This window comes from Lepidothrix coronata, unplaced genomic scaffold, assembly GCF_001604755.1.
Source record: "Lepidothrix coronata isolate B3197 unplaced genomic scaffold, Lepidothrix_coronata-1.0 Scaffold139, whole genome shotgun sequence".
Lineage (NCBI taxonomy): Eukaryota > Metazoa > Chordata > Aves > Passeriformes > Pipridae > Lepidothrix > Lepidothrix coronata.
In genome coordinates this window covers 745031-758956 of record NW_016690319.1, presented here as the reverse complement: position 1 = coordinate 758956, position 13926 = coordinate 745031, and the positions used below count along the sequence as shown (strand labels likewise).

Sequence of the window (13926 nt, the reverse complement as noted above, 5' to 3'; positions counted from 1 at the left end):
AGAAATAATTCCATTTATTCCCACAGTAAAACTTACTGTATTTATTTGTAGTAGGTGAATGGACTAAGGCAGACTCAGGTTCCAGGTCAAATTAACTAACTTCACACATCTCAGCAAAAAGTACAGCCAAATGCAACTTCATGGTTTCGGAATGGGTTATTTTTTTTTTTTTTTTTTACAGGCTACTCCTCTTAATCAAGCTTGATTAAGGTACTGTTAGCTTTAGACAGAAAACCTCAGATGACCCTGCATAGTCAGATTTCCCACATTCGGGTCAAATCAGATTGGCTGGGTGGAAAGACAGATTTGGGGAATTTATCCAAATATTCTAAGCCCCTGTTAGCATCTGTCTAAATGTTTTGCAGCATAGTTTTAATTTTGCTGTGTGTTACAGCACACATACTGAGTGCATGCTTTTATCTTGGTATACTTTGACAGATTTAGTGAACTAGGTGCTTTCCATCTAAGATATATGAAAGGTAAGAATTTAAAGGAGTGACAAAAGACATGTGTTTTATAAGAGATAAAAGACTTGCAGTCAATTGCATTAGCCATCCAAAGGCTGTCACGATGATCAAATTTTACAGGACCTGGTACTGATACAACCTATACTCTACAGAGAATGAGTGTTACCCACATTCAAAACCTTGGCTTAGGTACCCATGTTGTTAAAATGCAGTTGCTATAGTAGGATATCCAAATCCAGCACCTGAGAGAAAAGATCATAAGCTGTTACTCATAAAATGGACAGTGTCAGAACTATCTGCAGGATGAAATTTAAATTCTCATTTTGAAACCATGGAAGTCTGTTGGAGCTTTTCAAGCTTTGTTCTGGCCATAGCTGTGTTTCAAAGTCAAGCTCGGCATAGTTAAAATGTGACCAACATACCTGGGATAGTGTAGGCTTGTTTGATAATTTTGATATTACCTGAAAAACAAAACAAAACAAAACAAAAAGGTAGCAAATATGTGCATCTGCACAGTATTGGCTTCCAACAACACGCAAACATCTAAACCAAAACCTTTATGTAGATACAAGAAAAGACTCTAATGATAACACAGCTGTATTAAATTAAATGTGACATAGCACTGAACTAATGATAATCCTTAAGAACAGATGCTGTGAGAAAAAAAAAAAATTTCTTTATTTTGACTAAAAAGGTAGTTCATGGAAAAATAACATTTTACTTTAATGAAAAGTGAGGTCAAGACTCCAAATCTGTGAATGAATGTAGATGTGTGAAAATATGCTTGGTAAGTTTCAGTGCTGGTTTGATGGAATCCCAGGCAGGAACAAGTGCTCTACTTTGGCCCTGCCTAGCTTTAGCTCCTGTGCCAGCCCAGTCTGTACATGAAGATGAACTAACTATATGTTAGTTCTCTGAGGAATTTTCAAAAGCAGTGATGAAGCAAGTAGGAGCGCAGTAGTCCTGGAGGAGATAGGTATCTGACCTATTCAAAGCCATAACATTTTCTTTTCTTGGATTAAACAGGAAGTAAAACAAAAGAAAAAGAAGAAAAATTATGCAAGTTTAATGCATAATGATTTCTAATAAAATCCACTGGAACTGCTGAATAATATCTGTTATGAAAATTCTGTTGTTTATTTGAATGTCCACATCTTGGCCATGGGCAAGTCTATATGCTGTATTTATAGGAATATTTTAGTCTGCCAGGAAGAATTTTGAAAAATGATTTTCAGCTTTCCTAACCCCACATATCAAGATAAAAAGTGCTTAAACCATAAATTCATAGCATCAGTTTATTTTTCTCCAAGCTTAGGTAAAAGAAGTTAAGCTTTTCTGGAAGCCATTGGAACTTCTCAGTTTGTGTGATAAAGGTCTTCAGGACTTCTAACTATTTGAATTTTAGGCACAGATTTGAAAATAAGAATTATCTGTGGGTTTTTTTTAATCTCTTTTTTTTTCTTCTTCACAAATCTTTCAGGTTAACCTGAAAACTGCTTTGTGGTGAGAGTACTAGTAGTGGTAGAATATAAAAATATGGAATATTTAAATTTTCATAAGCAGAAATTCTACTCCACATCAGCCAAGCCAGTAGCAGGTGTATCAATAAATGTAGCAATAACACTCTAATAACTGCCAAACACAGCAACTGCAATAATTAGGCTATGTAAATAAAATAACTGCTGTGTTCTTACTGGGTTAGATAAAATACTAGATGATGTTAGCAGAGGATAAAATGCCAGATACTTAAATCTCCCAGCTTGCACTGTAATCTATGTCAATTGAAGAATCAGTATCTCCTTCAAGATTCAGGAAGAGAGGAAACGGCAAATGCACTAAAATATTAAAGTCAGAATTAAGAACTACTAATGGCCTGCTTTACACATATGTCTAAAATATTAATCTAAAATAATGCCCAGAATTTTGGGGCACCAGTTTGCTTGCCTTCTAGGCACAGGTGCAGTATGAATGTTAAATAGCAGCCTTAATTAAAACTCCAGGCGAATCCCAAACATTAGCAGCTTCATGAAAATGATCTCAGAAAGTACGAATTTGCCTGCTGAAGGCTTTAGAAGTGACTTGTTGTTTGTAATTTGTAATGTGGGTGAAGATATCTCCTCATTTTTGTTTTGATGGGGTCTTTTGCCTCCTGAGTACATGTGTTAGTCCTGACTGTACATCTTGAAAACAAAGAGAAAGAAATTGTTATACGGGGTTTAAGATCCATGATCAGTTGGTAGCCCTGTGCTCTGGCTGCTGAACTTCTCCTCAGCACAGCAGCCACAGCACCCATCGCTTCTCCTCTGCTCTGTGTTACCCTGTCTGGTTGCTGCAGCAGGGAGAAACTGGCTGCAGAGGAAATGGCGTTAGTGGCAGCACTTTGTTACCTTGTGCCCTTACTAAGAAAAGGGTAAAGGAATTTTTGAAGGCAAGTTGCTCTTTGCAGGGAGGGGAAGGCTAGCAGAAAAGAAGGATAGGTATGAACAGGGAGCACGTGGCGTGAGAAACTACTTATCAGACTTTGGCCTCCCATTTCCCCAGACTACCCTCCTTAACACAGTGTTTACACTTTCAGTCTGGATAAACTGATATTTTTAGATAGATTCTGGACCTATAAACTGTCTTTTCCATAGCGCAGAATCCACAGTAAAGAGTGTTGTATCTGCTTCTGTATTAAGGCACTGCAACCATATTTATTGCTTGTAAATTTGAGTACCCTATCTTTCACACATAAAACAGGGGCCTGGGCTTTATGGTTTAGTAGTGAAAAGTTGGTAAAAGAAACTAATATGTCACCAGAGAGAATTCTCAAAGATTTTGCTTCTAAACCTTCTCTGGCAACTCCCTGCTGTCCCCCCAGTCTCAAAGAGAAAAGTAAAATGAACAAGAACGTGGACAAAGCCAAAAATTAAAAGCCCTCACCATGTACATAGTTTTATCTCTTTAAAAATATAGTATCAGAGTAAATAATTATGATGTGTTGTCCTAGTTTCTGAGCTGCTAAAATCTTTTATTTAGAACCCACTTTTAAAAAAAATTGAAACTCTCAAAGTATAAGGGCTACTTATACAGTAAGCACAGGTATTTACCCTGTAATGCATTAGGAAAAAACCCCAAAAGACTGATGTTAGTATGAGTCATGTGAAATACTAATTACATTTTTAATTTCAGCCCTGAAATCTCTTTATGTCTTGTGAAACCAGATATTTTACAAGGCAAAACAATAATAGATCATGTACCAAAAGCAGACATATCAAATTCTTCCATATATGTAATCCCAAATCTATAATCTTGCAATTGTTTAATGTCTTAATATATAGGGCTTAAAAATTCAGTAATCCTCATCATTGCTTATTACAAGCACAAAAAGAACATTTCTCCATCTGAAAACACTGGTGGTTTGTTGTTGAAAGCAAGTGATCTGAAAATTTTTCAGGGTCAAGAGACAGTAGTCATTTATATAAGAATCTCTAACAGGAATTGCAGGCCAAATGAGGTAGTCAGATGTACAATAATTCAAGATGAATTCTGATGATAAAACCCTAAGAAGAAAGGCAGCTAAATTTGGGGCTAACACATTATTTGTCAGTAAATTTGCATTTTGGGTTCAATAGAATGTTATCAGCTTTTGCTGGGCTGATTCTTGGTGCCTTCACGAAAAGTAGGAATAAAAATAGGAACATAGTTTCACTGAATTGCTTGTAATCTTAGGTACTAAAATACATGAATAATTCTTTGTGTCTGAGGAGTCAAAAGGTTAAAATACATTTTCAGGAAAGGATTTGAAATCAAACTAGAGTGTTAATGTTCTTAGTCAGCATTTGAAAACAGGAAAAACCCCTTTAAGAGCATTGGCAGTGTAGGAAACAAAACCAAGAACCCATGCCATATGTTCTGTTCTTTGCAAATTTACTGTATGGTAATGGAAAAGATACAAGTACATAACAAGGGATTATTGTACTGCTGGAAAGCGTAATGCCTCAAGTGTGTTCAGGCCTCAGTTTTCCATAATCAGGAAATTGTTTCAGTGAAATATCACAAATCCTCTAAAACACAAAGGACTGAATCACTCACTTAGGCTAGATGTAATTGTTTGATTTCTACATTTACTGAGCAATTTACCTCTTTTTTTTTTTTCTTCTTTTTCTTGTTTTGTTTTTCTTTTTAAGACTTTCTTTAATTTTTTGTCGTGTTCCTATATTTTCTCAGGATTATCCTTATCTCTTTTTCTTGCTTAATGGGCATATAAAGTATTTTGTGGAAGCAGACACTTTCAACATTCTCTGATCCTTCTAACAGTACCGAGTATATTGAATTAACAGCAAAAGTTGAACAGCAGAACTGTCACTGGTATTTTGTCCCAGTTAAAAATAACTGTGAATTGCCATGAGCTCTGCAATCTTCTGTTAAGTCATTGTCTTGATTCTTTCCTATCTTTCAAATAAGTTTTAGTTTGTGAAGTTGGTACAAGTGTTCTTTAATGCCTGGTAGTGGTTAGTTTTTGATAGGTTTTTTGCAAATTAATACTTTCTTGGATTCAAATTTCTTACACGAGCTTTTATATTTAGTATTAAAAGTTTACTTTTCATCTAATTCTTTAAAACCTGAATGTTAATTTTACAGTATTCATTTGCAATTTTTTTTAAATTATACTTTAATTGTTTCATTAATAATACAGATGTATTGCATTTCATGTTAAAAAGATGTCACAGAAAAAAAAAACCTAACCTGTCTGTCACTTGCACCACATTAGGAATCAAATAAATGGGAAATGTGGATCATATAATTTGTCATTTTTACTTCTATATTCTTACCTCCCTCTAGCCAACCACAGAACAGAAAAAGTGCCAAACTGCTCTGAAAATGCATCTTTTACAATAAACCTGTGCCAATAAGAATTAAAAAAATAATAAGTTAAGAAAAGGCTATCAATAAGGTCAAAAGAAGACAAAAGGAGGAATTGTTAAAATAGACAATAGATCTTGCACTGACTGTACTGTCTGGCAGGTTGTATTTTTGGAAAATCTTGCAAATTACTGCAGAAAAAAGATATAGCGGAGAAAGGTTTTTAATACTCCTACAGTTTGAGTACAGTCAAGTAAAGATTTACATAATAGAAATTACAATGAATGCTAACAGCTTTCGAAGCAATAATACTTATATGCTTCCTGCAACTCCAAGATTTCATACAGACTCATAAATATTTGGAGGATTGGCCCTGTGGATTGATATCCAATTAGACTCCTCAACTTGAAGCTGTGGAAGGGTTGTGGTTTTAGTTTGTATTGTTAGCTTTAGCTTTAAATGAAACTTCATACTACTTTTTTTTATGTAAATATGTATATCTAACTTCAGAGAGGTTCTTGAAAAGAAAAGAGGAGGACAATGAAGTGGATCTTCCAAAATATTCTCCCAGTTAAGTTTATTACTGCAAATTGTCTATTCTAAGCATTCCCAATGTTGGCCAGCTGTTTTGCTAGCACTCACGGGACAAATCAGTGGGATTAGTGTTAATAAGTGCCTCACTGAGGACAGCAACATATCCATGGAAAATTTTTAAGAAAGTCCAGCTTTGACTGTCTCTCAGGGGAAACCTTACAAAGAAGAAGGCAGGGACAGGCATAATCTGTGTCCTTATTTTAAAACCAGGGCATATGTGTTGTTTGTTTGTTTCCCTCTGAAACATTTCTTGTAAATAATGACTATTTTGCTCTTTGGTTGGCAACTTGGTCAGTAGATTAATCTCTAGTCAATTCTTCTAGAAGGAAAATAAGTGCAAATTGGTCACAGGCAAGCCCTAGATATATTCAGAGTTAAAACTTTGGGGAAGATAGGAGTTGTACAGTAACTGTGAAAGCAGTTCACATGACTTCACATTAGGGCAAGAAGCCATGTTGTGGAATGTGAAGATGCAGCAGAAGTTTAACTATATAACTTTCTAAGTAAAAGAGCCATTGTAATTTCCTTCTCCTAGGATGAAATTTATGTTTTTTACATACACATAATACAGAAAAGCTGAGCATGTAGCTTTTCGGAGCTCTTGACACTTTTGTTACTCAAGAAGTTCTGCATAGGTTAGAAACTCTGATGACAAGGACACTTTGATTTCAGTGAATAAAATTGTTTGAATTTTTTGAAGTACCATGACATAAACCCAAAAAACAGTCAGAGAAATCCAATACGAATTTTGCCAAAGGAAAAAAAAAACCACAATGAATATAGTGTGATTAGCAATGGAATCTGTCTCTGAACACTTGCAGTACTGTACTGTATGTACAGTATATGTGTATATTCTGTATGTATATACTTATTACTACATTCATGTTATTATTTACAACAATATTGAAAAACTGATCTATATGTATTAGGTACCAACTTCATTTTCAGCAGAACACTAGTTGCACTTATGTAAGCAGGTTCTGTACCTCTGGTTTTACTGAGTGAAGATATAGATGATTAAAAATAAATTTCTTTTGATATCAGTAAAATCTTAGACTGCATTTGTACATACAAAACTTTTGGTTTTCATTTTTCATGCTTTCATACTTTGAGCAGAGAGGTCGGTCTAGATGACCATCAGAGGTCCTTTCCAACCTCAACTATTCTACTGTTCTACAGTGTTTAAAAAAAAAAGTTGCACTAAAAATGTTACCAGCTCAATAAAATTGAGAACACATACTTGTATCAATGTAAAATGCCACCTTGATACACAAATTGCAAGGATTATAGATAGTTTTCTCAAATACTACACTATATTTACTTTCACACATTTCAGCATGTATCCTGAGGTTATAATGACTCTGCAAGCGATGTAGGAACTTTACCATATAAGCCAGTCTGATATACACATTACATATCAAGATAGCCTATGCCTTCAGAATTATTTATAGAAGAAAGTATAGTATATATTATCATTTCCTTCATATATTAGTCTTATCTTACATAGAATAATAAAAGGACGTGTTACTGTAAGAATGCTTCTAAATTTACGGCCACTCACAGTTTGTTGCTATATCAATGCAAAATAAAATGAATTAGGAAATAAAAAATTAAGAATCCATCCACTCTCTAAATTCACACAATTTTAATGTTAAAAACTATTAGGATTAATTTTTTTTCCATTTTTTCTGATGTAGAGACAAAAGATAATACTAATATTGTAGAAATTACATTATCATGTTTCCTAAGGCACACTGAAACATATTGGAAAAAAATAATCATCTAGCGTGCCTGTGTAATTAAAATAGAAATATGGTTAGATTCCAAGGCAATACTCTCTGAAAGCAAGGAGCTTTTCCTGTCTAAAATTCTGTTCTACACAGTGTTTTATACCCTCCTAATACAAAAGTCTAAAAACATCAATAAGCTGCTTTGCTAGCCTAGATTTTTTTTTCAACATGTAACCCTCTGGTTAAGCTTTATAATCTGTTGCAGAATGTAATAATCCCAGGAAGTGAAATGAATGAGAATGCAGAGTGTTCTAAAGGAATCAAAAGCTAAAATTAGAAGTAAAATTTTGTCACTTATTTAAACATGTCGATTCTAGTTACAATGAAAGTTGTTTGTCAAGAAGGTGCTAAGGTCCACTTGTCAAGATCTTTTAATGAATAATATATAATTAATACTCATAATTCCTGTCTCTTAACCCATTCACAAAAGTAAAAGAGTAGGAATTTGAGAATGGATCACGTATATTTAAAATACTCCCAAACAAATGGAATAAGGTTATTTTCCTCTCCTCCTCTTTGTCCTCTTCTGCATCTTGTGTGATTCACCTTTACAGTCAGTTATCCATTTGTTTTAGATGTAAAATGGAAAAAACTTATAAAAATACAAGAACTAATGAAAAAATATTAATGGAAAAGATTACATAATTTCATCAATAAATTGTAGTAGTATGAATCTCCTAACTGAAAAATGACCACAAATCAGAAGAATAAACTACTAAAGAGACAAATCTAGACAGTGTGGGTGTCTGTGTGTTATCATGTTCAAAAGTATTAGAGTGACTGAAGGCTACAGAAATGAAACATGAGATTAGTAGAAAAAAATTCTTCAGGTGAAGATACGAGGAAAGAAAATGAAAAGGCCACCAAGCCTGCAAGAGAAAAGGCATACCAGTCTATCCTTTTTGAATTACATGTTTCCTTGTTGCATTATTTCTCAGTGGTGTACCATACTGAAAGGTATATTAGAAACATGATAGTGAGATGATTATCTTGTGGGTTACTGGGTGAAGTGATGGCTCAGAGGCACCACACATCATGCTCAGCAATGACTGCTATTAAACAAGCTTTATGACCTACCAGACTATAAAAAGGAGTCAAACCTGGCTCGCACTGTAGCTCCAGGTCAGCCCTGCTCCCATACTAAGTGAAGGAGGTAATTGCCAGGCTGAAGGAGTGGTGGAGGGATGACTGTAACACTGCACAGGGAGGAGGCAGATTTTGTTGTCTGAAACCAGCATCCACCTTAAATAGCCAAAGATCCACCAAAAGATGCTTGCTGTCATGAATATGGATAGGAGACCTGTGAAATATCTTGCAGAGAGCTAGAGGACAAAGTTTATTCCCAAACTACTTCTCATCCATTTAAAATCAGAAATTAAGTGTAAAACAGGTGAACTAACTGCTCTGTGGTGTTTAGTGGTTTTTGTTTATTTTCTTTTTTTTTTTCAGTGCTTACATCCATCGACAGCTGCATAACTTGTTCCATAGGAATACAGAAGTTGTGTAAGTTGTGTAAGTGACATTGTGTGAGTCTTGCCTTGTTCAGCAATAGGATAACTTATTTTGGGAAGAGGGAGAGGGAGAGAGAGAGAGGGAAGAAGGAAAAAATATTCCTAATGTCCCTGAAGCATAAAGGAAAGATCTGAGTAGCTTGTCCAATGTGAAAGCCCTGAGCTGTATTTCATAGCAGCACTAATTGGAGAATAGTCCATGCACAGAGGCAGGAGTCAGGAGTCATGTCTCAAAGTTAATTATATGTTCAGAGTTTTAAGATTAATTTAGTTTCTGACAGTATGAGGAGCACCTTCATTCCTATACTACAATCACAGAGAAGCTGAGAAGTTTGCAGACTCCTTCTCATATCCAGTGATACAATGGAGAAATGAAAATATGATGTCTGTCAGGCAGAAAGCAGTGGATGCTCAGCCATCAGTCACTTAGGGCTTCCAAGAGAACAATTAGAACAACAGGACCCATGTGCACATGGATTAAAAAGAAACATCATAAACAGTTGGTTCACAGTTTTAAAATTATTTCAGTTTTTTCGGTTTTGGTTTTACTTTTGCTTTTATTTCCCCAGAATAATCATACAGATATAGTACTAGACTTCCATTGCTTTAGGTGATTTATTCACTTCTATATTCTACCTTTTGTAATAATTCTTGTATAGAAGCACAAAAATTGCCATTTACTGGTCCCTTATTTTGCAGAATTTATACCTATTGTGCCATGGACAATAAACACCAGTGAGTTACACCTGCAATAATAGTACACAGTCTTCTGCCAGTCAAGCTATTGACAAAGGTGGACACTTAACTGCATGTAAGCTTATTTAAAAATGACAAGTTTTCCTCAAAGTTATCAAACTCCACTCTAAATGTTAAAGATATTTTAACTTTTTTAAGGGAAAAAACTTCTTCCTACACTGCTACTGGATAATCTAACAAAACCAGCTCCTCTATTAAAAAGGTGGTTGGAATTATTTGGGGAATGTTCTATGGAAATTATTTATTATGAAAAATATTTTACAGCCTGTGTTTGTCCTGCAGTGTACAGGATGAGCTATGATCTAGGTTCGGGTAGAGGAATTGTGACTAAGTATAGCAGTGTTGTAAGAGCTGGTTTGGAAATTCATTTTTTCCAGTGCATAGGTTTTATTATAAACACATAGGTAATAACCAAGAAATATAAGGGGTTTTTTTGCTTTGAAAGTTAAACAAATCATTAAGTAATTATGTGACTGAAGTTTCTATCAGGTTTTCTTATCTTGCAACACTTGCTAAGAATAAAAGCAACTATAAAAAAACCCCAAATTATTTTTTTCCTTAATATCTGTAGAATAACAAACAGGATAACTTTTTTTCTTCTTTAAAGTGAAATACTATTTATTATGTAGACAGTAGATGTATTAAAAAAGTCATGTCACGCTATTTTCATTGACGATTCATAATAGATAAATATGTAATAGAAAAAAATCCTTCTGAGTTATTAGTATATTGGAAAGTAGCATTCATAAATTCAGGCAAACTGTACTAGAATATCTAGAAAAAGCATGACTAAAGAGGCAAGGATGAATGCATGTCAAATATGTAATCTAGTAGCTGAAAAACAGAGAGTGGATAGGCAGAATTTAATCTGAATTTTGTGCTTGCATTCAAATATTTTTTGCTATCCATTTTCTGACTACAAGAGCAGTTAGTCCAAAGAAAGATAAGAGTTTAGAAATAAACCAATTAAAATAAAATAAGGTGGAATTACAGATAGGCTTTTAAAATACTTGCTTAATGCTTAGCTGGAATGAATCAGAAAGCTCAGAGCTGTTTTCACCTTTATAAGCAATTGATCTGGCCAGTTGTCAGGTTTCCCAATAGAAAATGAGGAGTACCTCTTGTAATTTCTTAGGTATTGCTAATAAGAACCTGAGCTTTATTATATTAAAACCCCCTCACATCTCATTCATTAAAATTTAATAAATTCTAAACACCAGCCTTTCCAAAGGACAAGAATTAATCCTCATTTTGTCATACAATGCCTTTCAGAGGGAAGGGGGAATTCTTCGCTTTTATTGCTTCTTGGTTATTTGATTGCCTTTTAAAATGTATTTGTCTATTTATTTTATTATCAAGGAGCCTGGCTAAGCTGCAGTAAGACTCCATGTTCTCAACTGGAGGAAGAATCTACCATTTTTTTATGAAGTCTTTGTCACTGTGTTTCATTTACACTGCGATGCACTGGTGGAAGCAGTCCTTCCCCGTGCTTCAGAGGCTGAGTTCATTTTAAAGAGAGTAGCTTCTCCTTCTTTGGAGGAAGGGGGAAGGGAAGCTTTTATAAGAGGCAGAACACTACTTTTAAGGCCACGAAAGGAAAAGTAGTTTCCTATTAGTTACGAGTCCTGTCTACAAGCACAGATTTTTGACTCTTCAGGGATATAATCACTTCTTTTTGAAAATGACACACATTGATAGAGCTTCAGTGAGACAAAGATTGTGCCTGCATGTGTCTTGTCTTCCTTTGGGACTTCATTACAGCTTGAGAGATTGCTTAGATGCCAAGGAGGCTTCTTGTTCTTTTTATCAGTGTGGCTGTAACCAGACTTTTTTTTTAATTTTTATTTTTGTTCTGTTTGTTCATTTTTGTTGTTTTTGTTTGTTTGTTTTTATCTAAATAATGCTGTCTGCACTGTAGATGCTTCTTCATGGACACAAGAAATAATCAGAAACAGTGAACTGTTACCAAGTCCACAAAGATATCGTACAAATATTTACTTATTCTGAGTTCTTCATAGGATAATTCAGAGTTATGAACAGCTGTTACTACTCTCTAAATATATAAAATAACACATTTTCCAAGGCTGGTGGATTACAAAATAATTGCCAGTTTCATTCATATATATGTATAATATGTTTTAAGAACCTTCTTATAAGTGTTTAGCTTTATTAAATCAGATATCAAACTCTCTCAATACCTGCTCGATTTGAAGTCTGTGATATATAGTGCAAAATTATATAGATGGGGTGAGGTACGTGTCAAAATCTGCGTGACTTAGCAAACTATTTCCTCACTATGACATCATAGTCACAGACTTAGAAAAATTGGTTGAAATGGCTGAATTGTTTTAATGTGACAACTCCAGCTACCAAACAAATTAGATTTTTTTAGACGTCCTCAAATAATTGAATACATTTACAAAAACAGTTACAAAAGGCAGCAAATAGAGGAAAGGTCAGAATATATACAATGAACATAAAAATTCTTTTCCTATTCACATCTTGCTGTGATGAGAATATATAAAAAAATGGCATAATAGCACTGCCAATATGACTGCATACACTGCAGACTGCGTACACATTAATGGTTATAATCATAGATCACTTAGAAATTGCTGGCTATCATGAGTTATCATGAGGAACCACTGAAACTTCATCTCCGTGATTTTGTGTCTTTGTTTCTCTATCTGTTGTTACTCATTAGAGACTGAAATATTTGCCAGTTTCCTATTTAAAATCTGAGCTTTTCTTCCAAGATTAGTTAAACAAAATTGTCAATATTTCTATAACCAGGCAGCTACAGTTTCTACTTGTAACTGGGAAATCTGGTTGCATCTCCTCCTTATTTTATTGAAAAGTGACACAGCTATGAAAGTCCTCAGTCTTTTCCACTTTTACACCTTACTTGGATTTTAATGCAGATGGAGCACTTCATTATATACACTCTTAGACTTGCAAATGAACCAAGAAAACAAATTTAAAATGATTTCCTAGAGGTTTCTGTGTGGGTAGGGAAGCTATGTGATCTAGTGCCAAGTATTCAATTTTGACACTTCAGGATCAGGAAACTACATATGAGTTTTGTCCCTACTTTTAATTCAGTTCAATTCAATTTTGTGTGCAATGAACAGTTCAAAGAGCACAAGGAAGGAGGGAAGGAGATAATGGATCACCAGGACTGCATTCTCCAGCCTCAGCTTTTTAATGATGGTTTAAAGTGTTAAGAACTTTACAATCTAAGGAAGTTTTGGTGGACTGTGACTGAAAATGCAATAGTATTTTAGGTCAGGATTGAAAGGCACTTCACAAATCCTAGTGGGGAAATTCATGCTTTCACCCTGCAACTCACCTGACCCTAAGTACTGTTACTGATCTATTTTCAGAAGCATTAAATTCACATTAGGTTGCAAATTTACAGTAATTTAAAACATCCAAGAACAAGAAAGTGAGAAACAGACTTATTGAAATGAATCAACAATTCTGTTTACCTACAGAAATGTTCTCCAAACCCAAAATTCCATAAAGCTGCAGAAGTCACAAATACTCTGAAAAGTAAAATCTCCCTGTATTAGGTAAAGGGAATCAAGATTACAGTGTCATAGCTGCCAAACTCTCCCATAGCATCATTCCCAAGAAGTAGTGTTGTATTTAAAAAAACCCCAACCAAACAAAAACAAAAGAAGAAGAAAGAAGTCATCGTAACATACCCACAAGTTGTAAAAAACCTTCTTCCTACTTTTCCCTGAGAGTAAACCATCAGGCAACTCAAATTATTTCTGTTTGCAAATTATATTAATGGAGACAGGTATTTTCCATGTGAACCAGAGTGAGTGGTTGACCAGGGACACTTGCTACTGACATAGATATCTTCCTTCATTTGTTGAGCCCTCTTTTTGTGGTGGTACAATTTTTGGCCACTTTATTCCTGCTCATTACCCTTATTGATAAGCAAAATGCTTGGAT

At 34.6% G+C, this 13926-nt stretch overlaps 1 protein-coding gene across 2 annotated transcripts in view; it reads right to left on the bottom strand.

The window, feature by feature from the left end:
- The window catches only part of KCNH8 (potassium voltage-gated channel subfamily H member 8), a 179414-nt gene that overhangs the window by 20551 nt on the left and 144937 nt on the right, over positions 1-13926 (bottom strand). For both annotated transcript variants that reach the window (XM_017827407.1, XM_017827408.1), the window contains one exon: positions 890-928. In XM_017827407.1, the coding sequence (XP_017682896.1) occupies positions 890-928 (39 nt within the window). The remainder of the gene's footprint in view (positions 1-889; positions 929-13926) is intronic.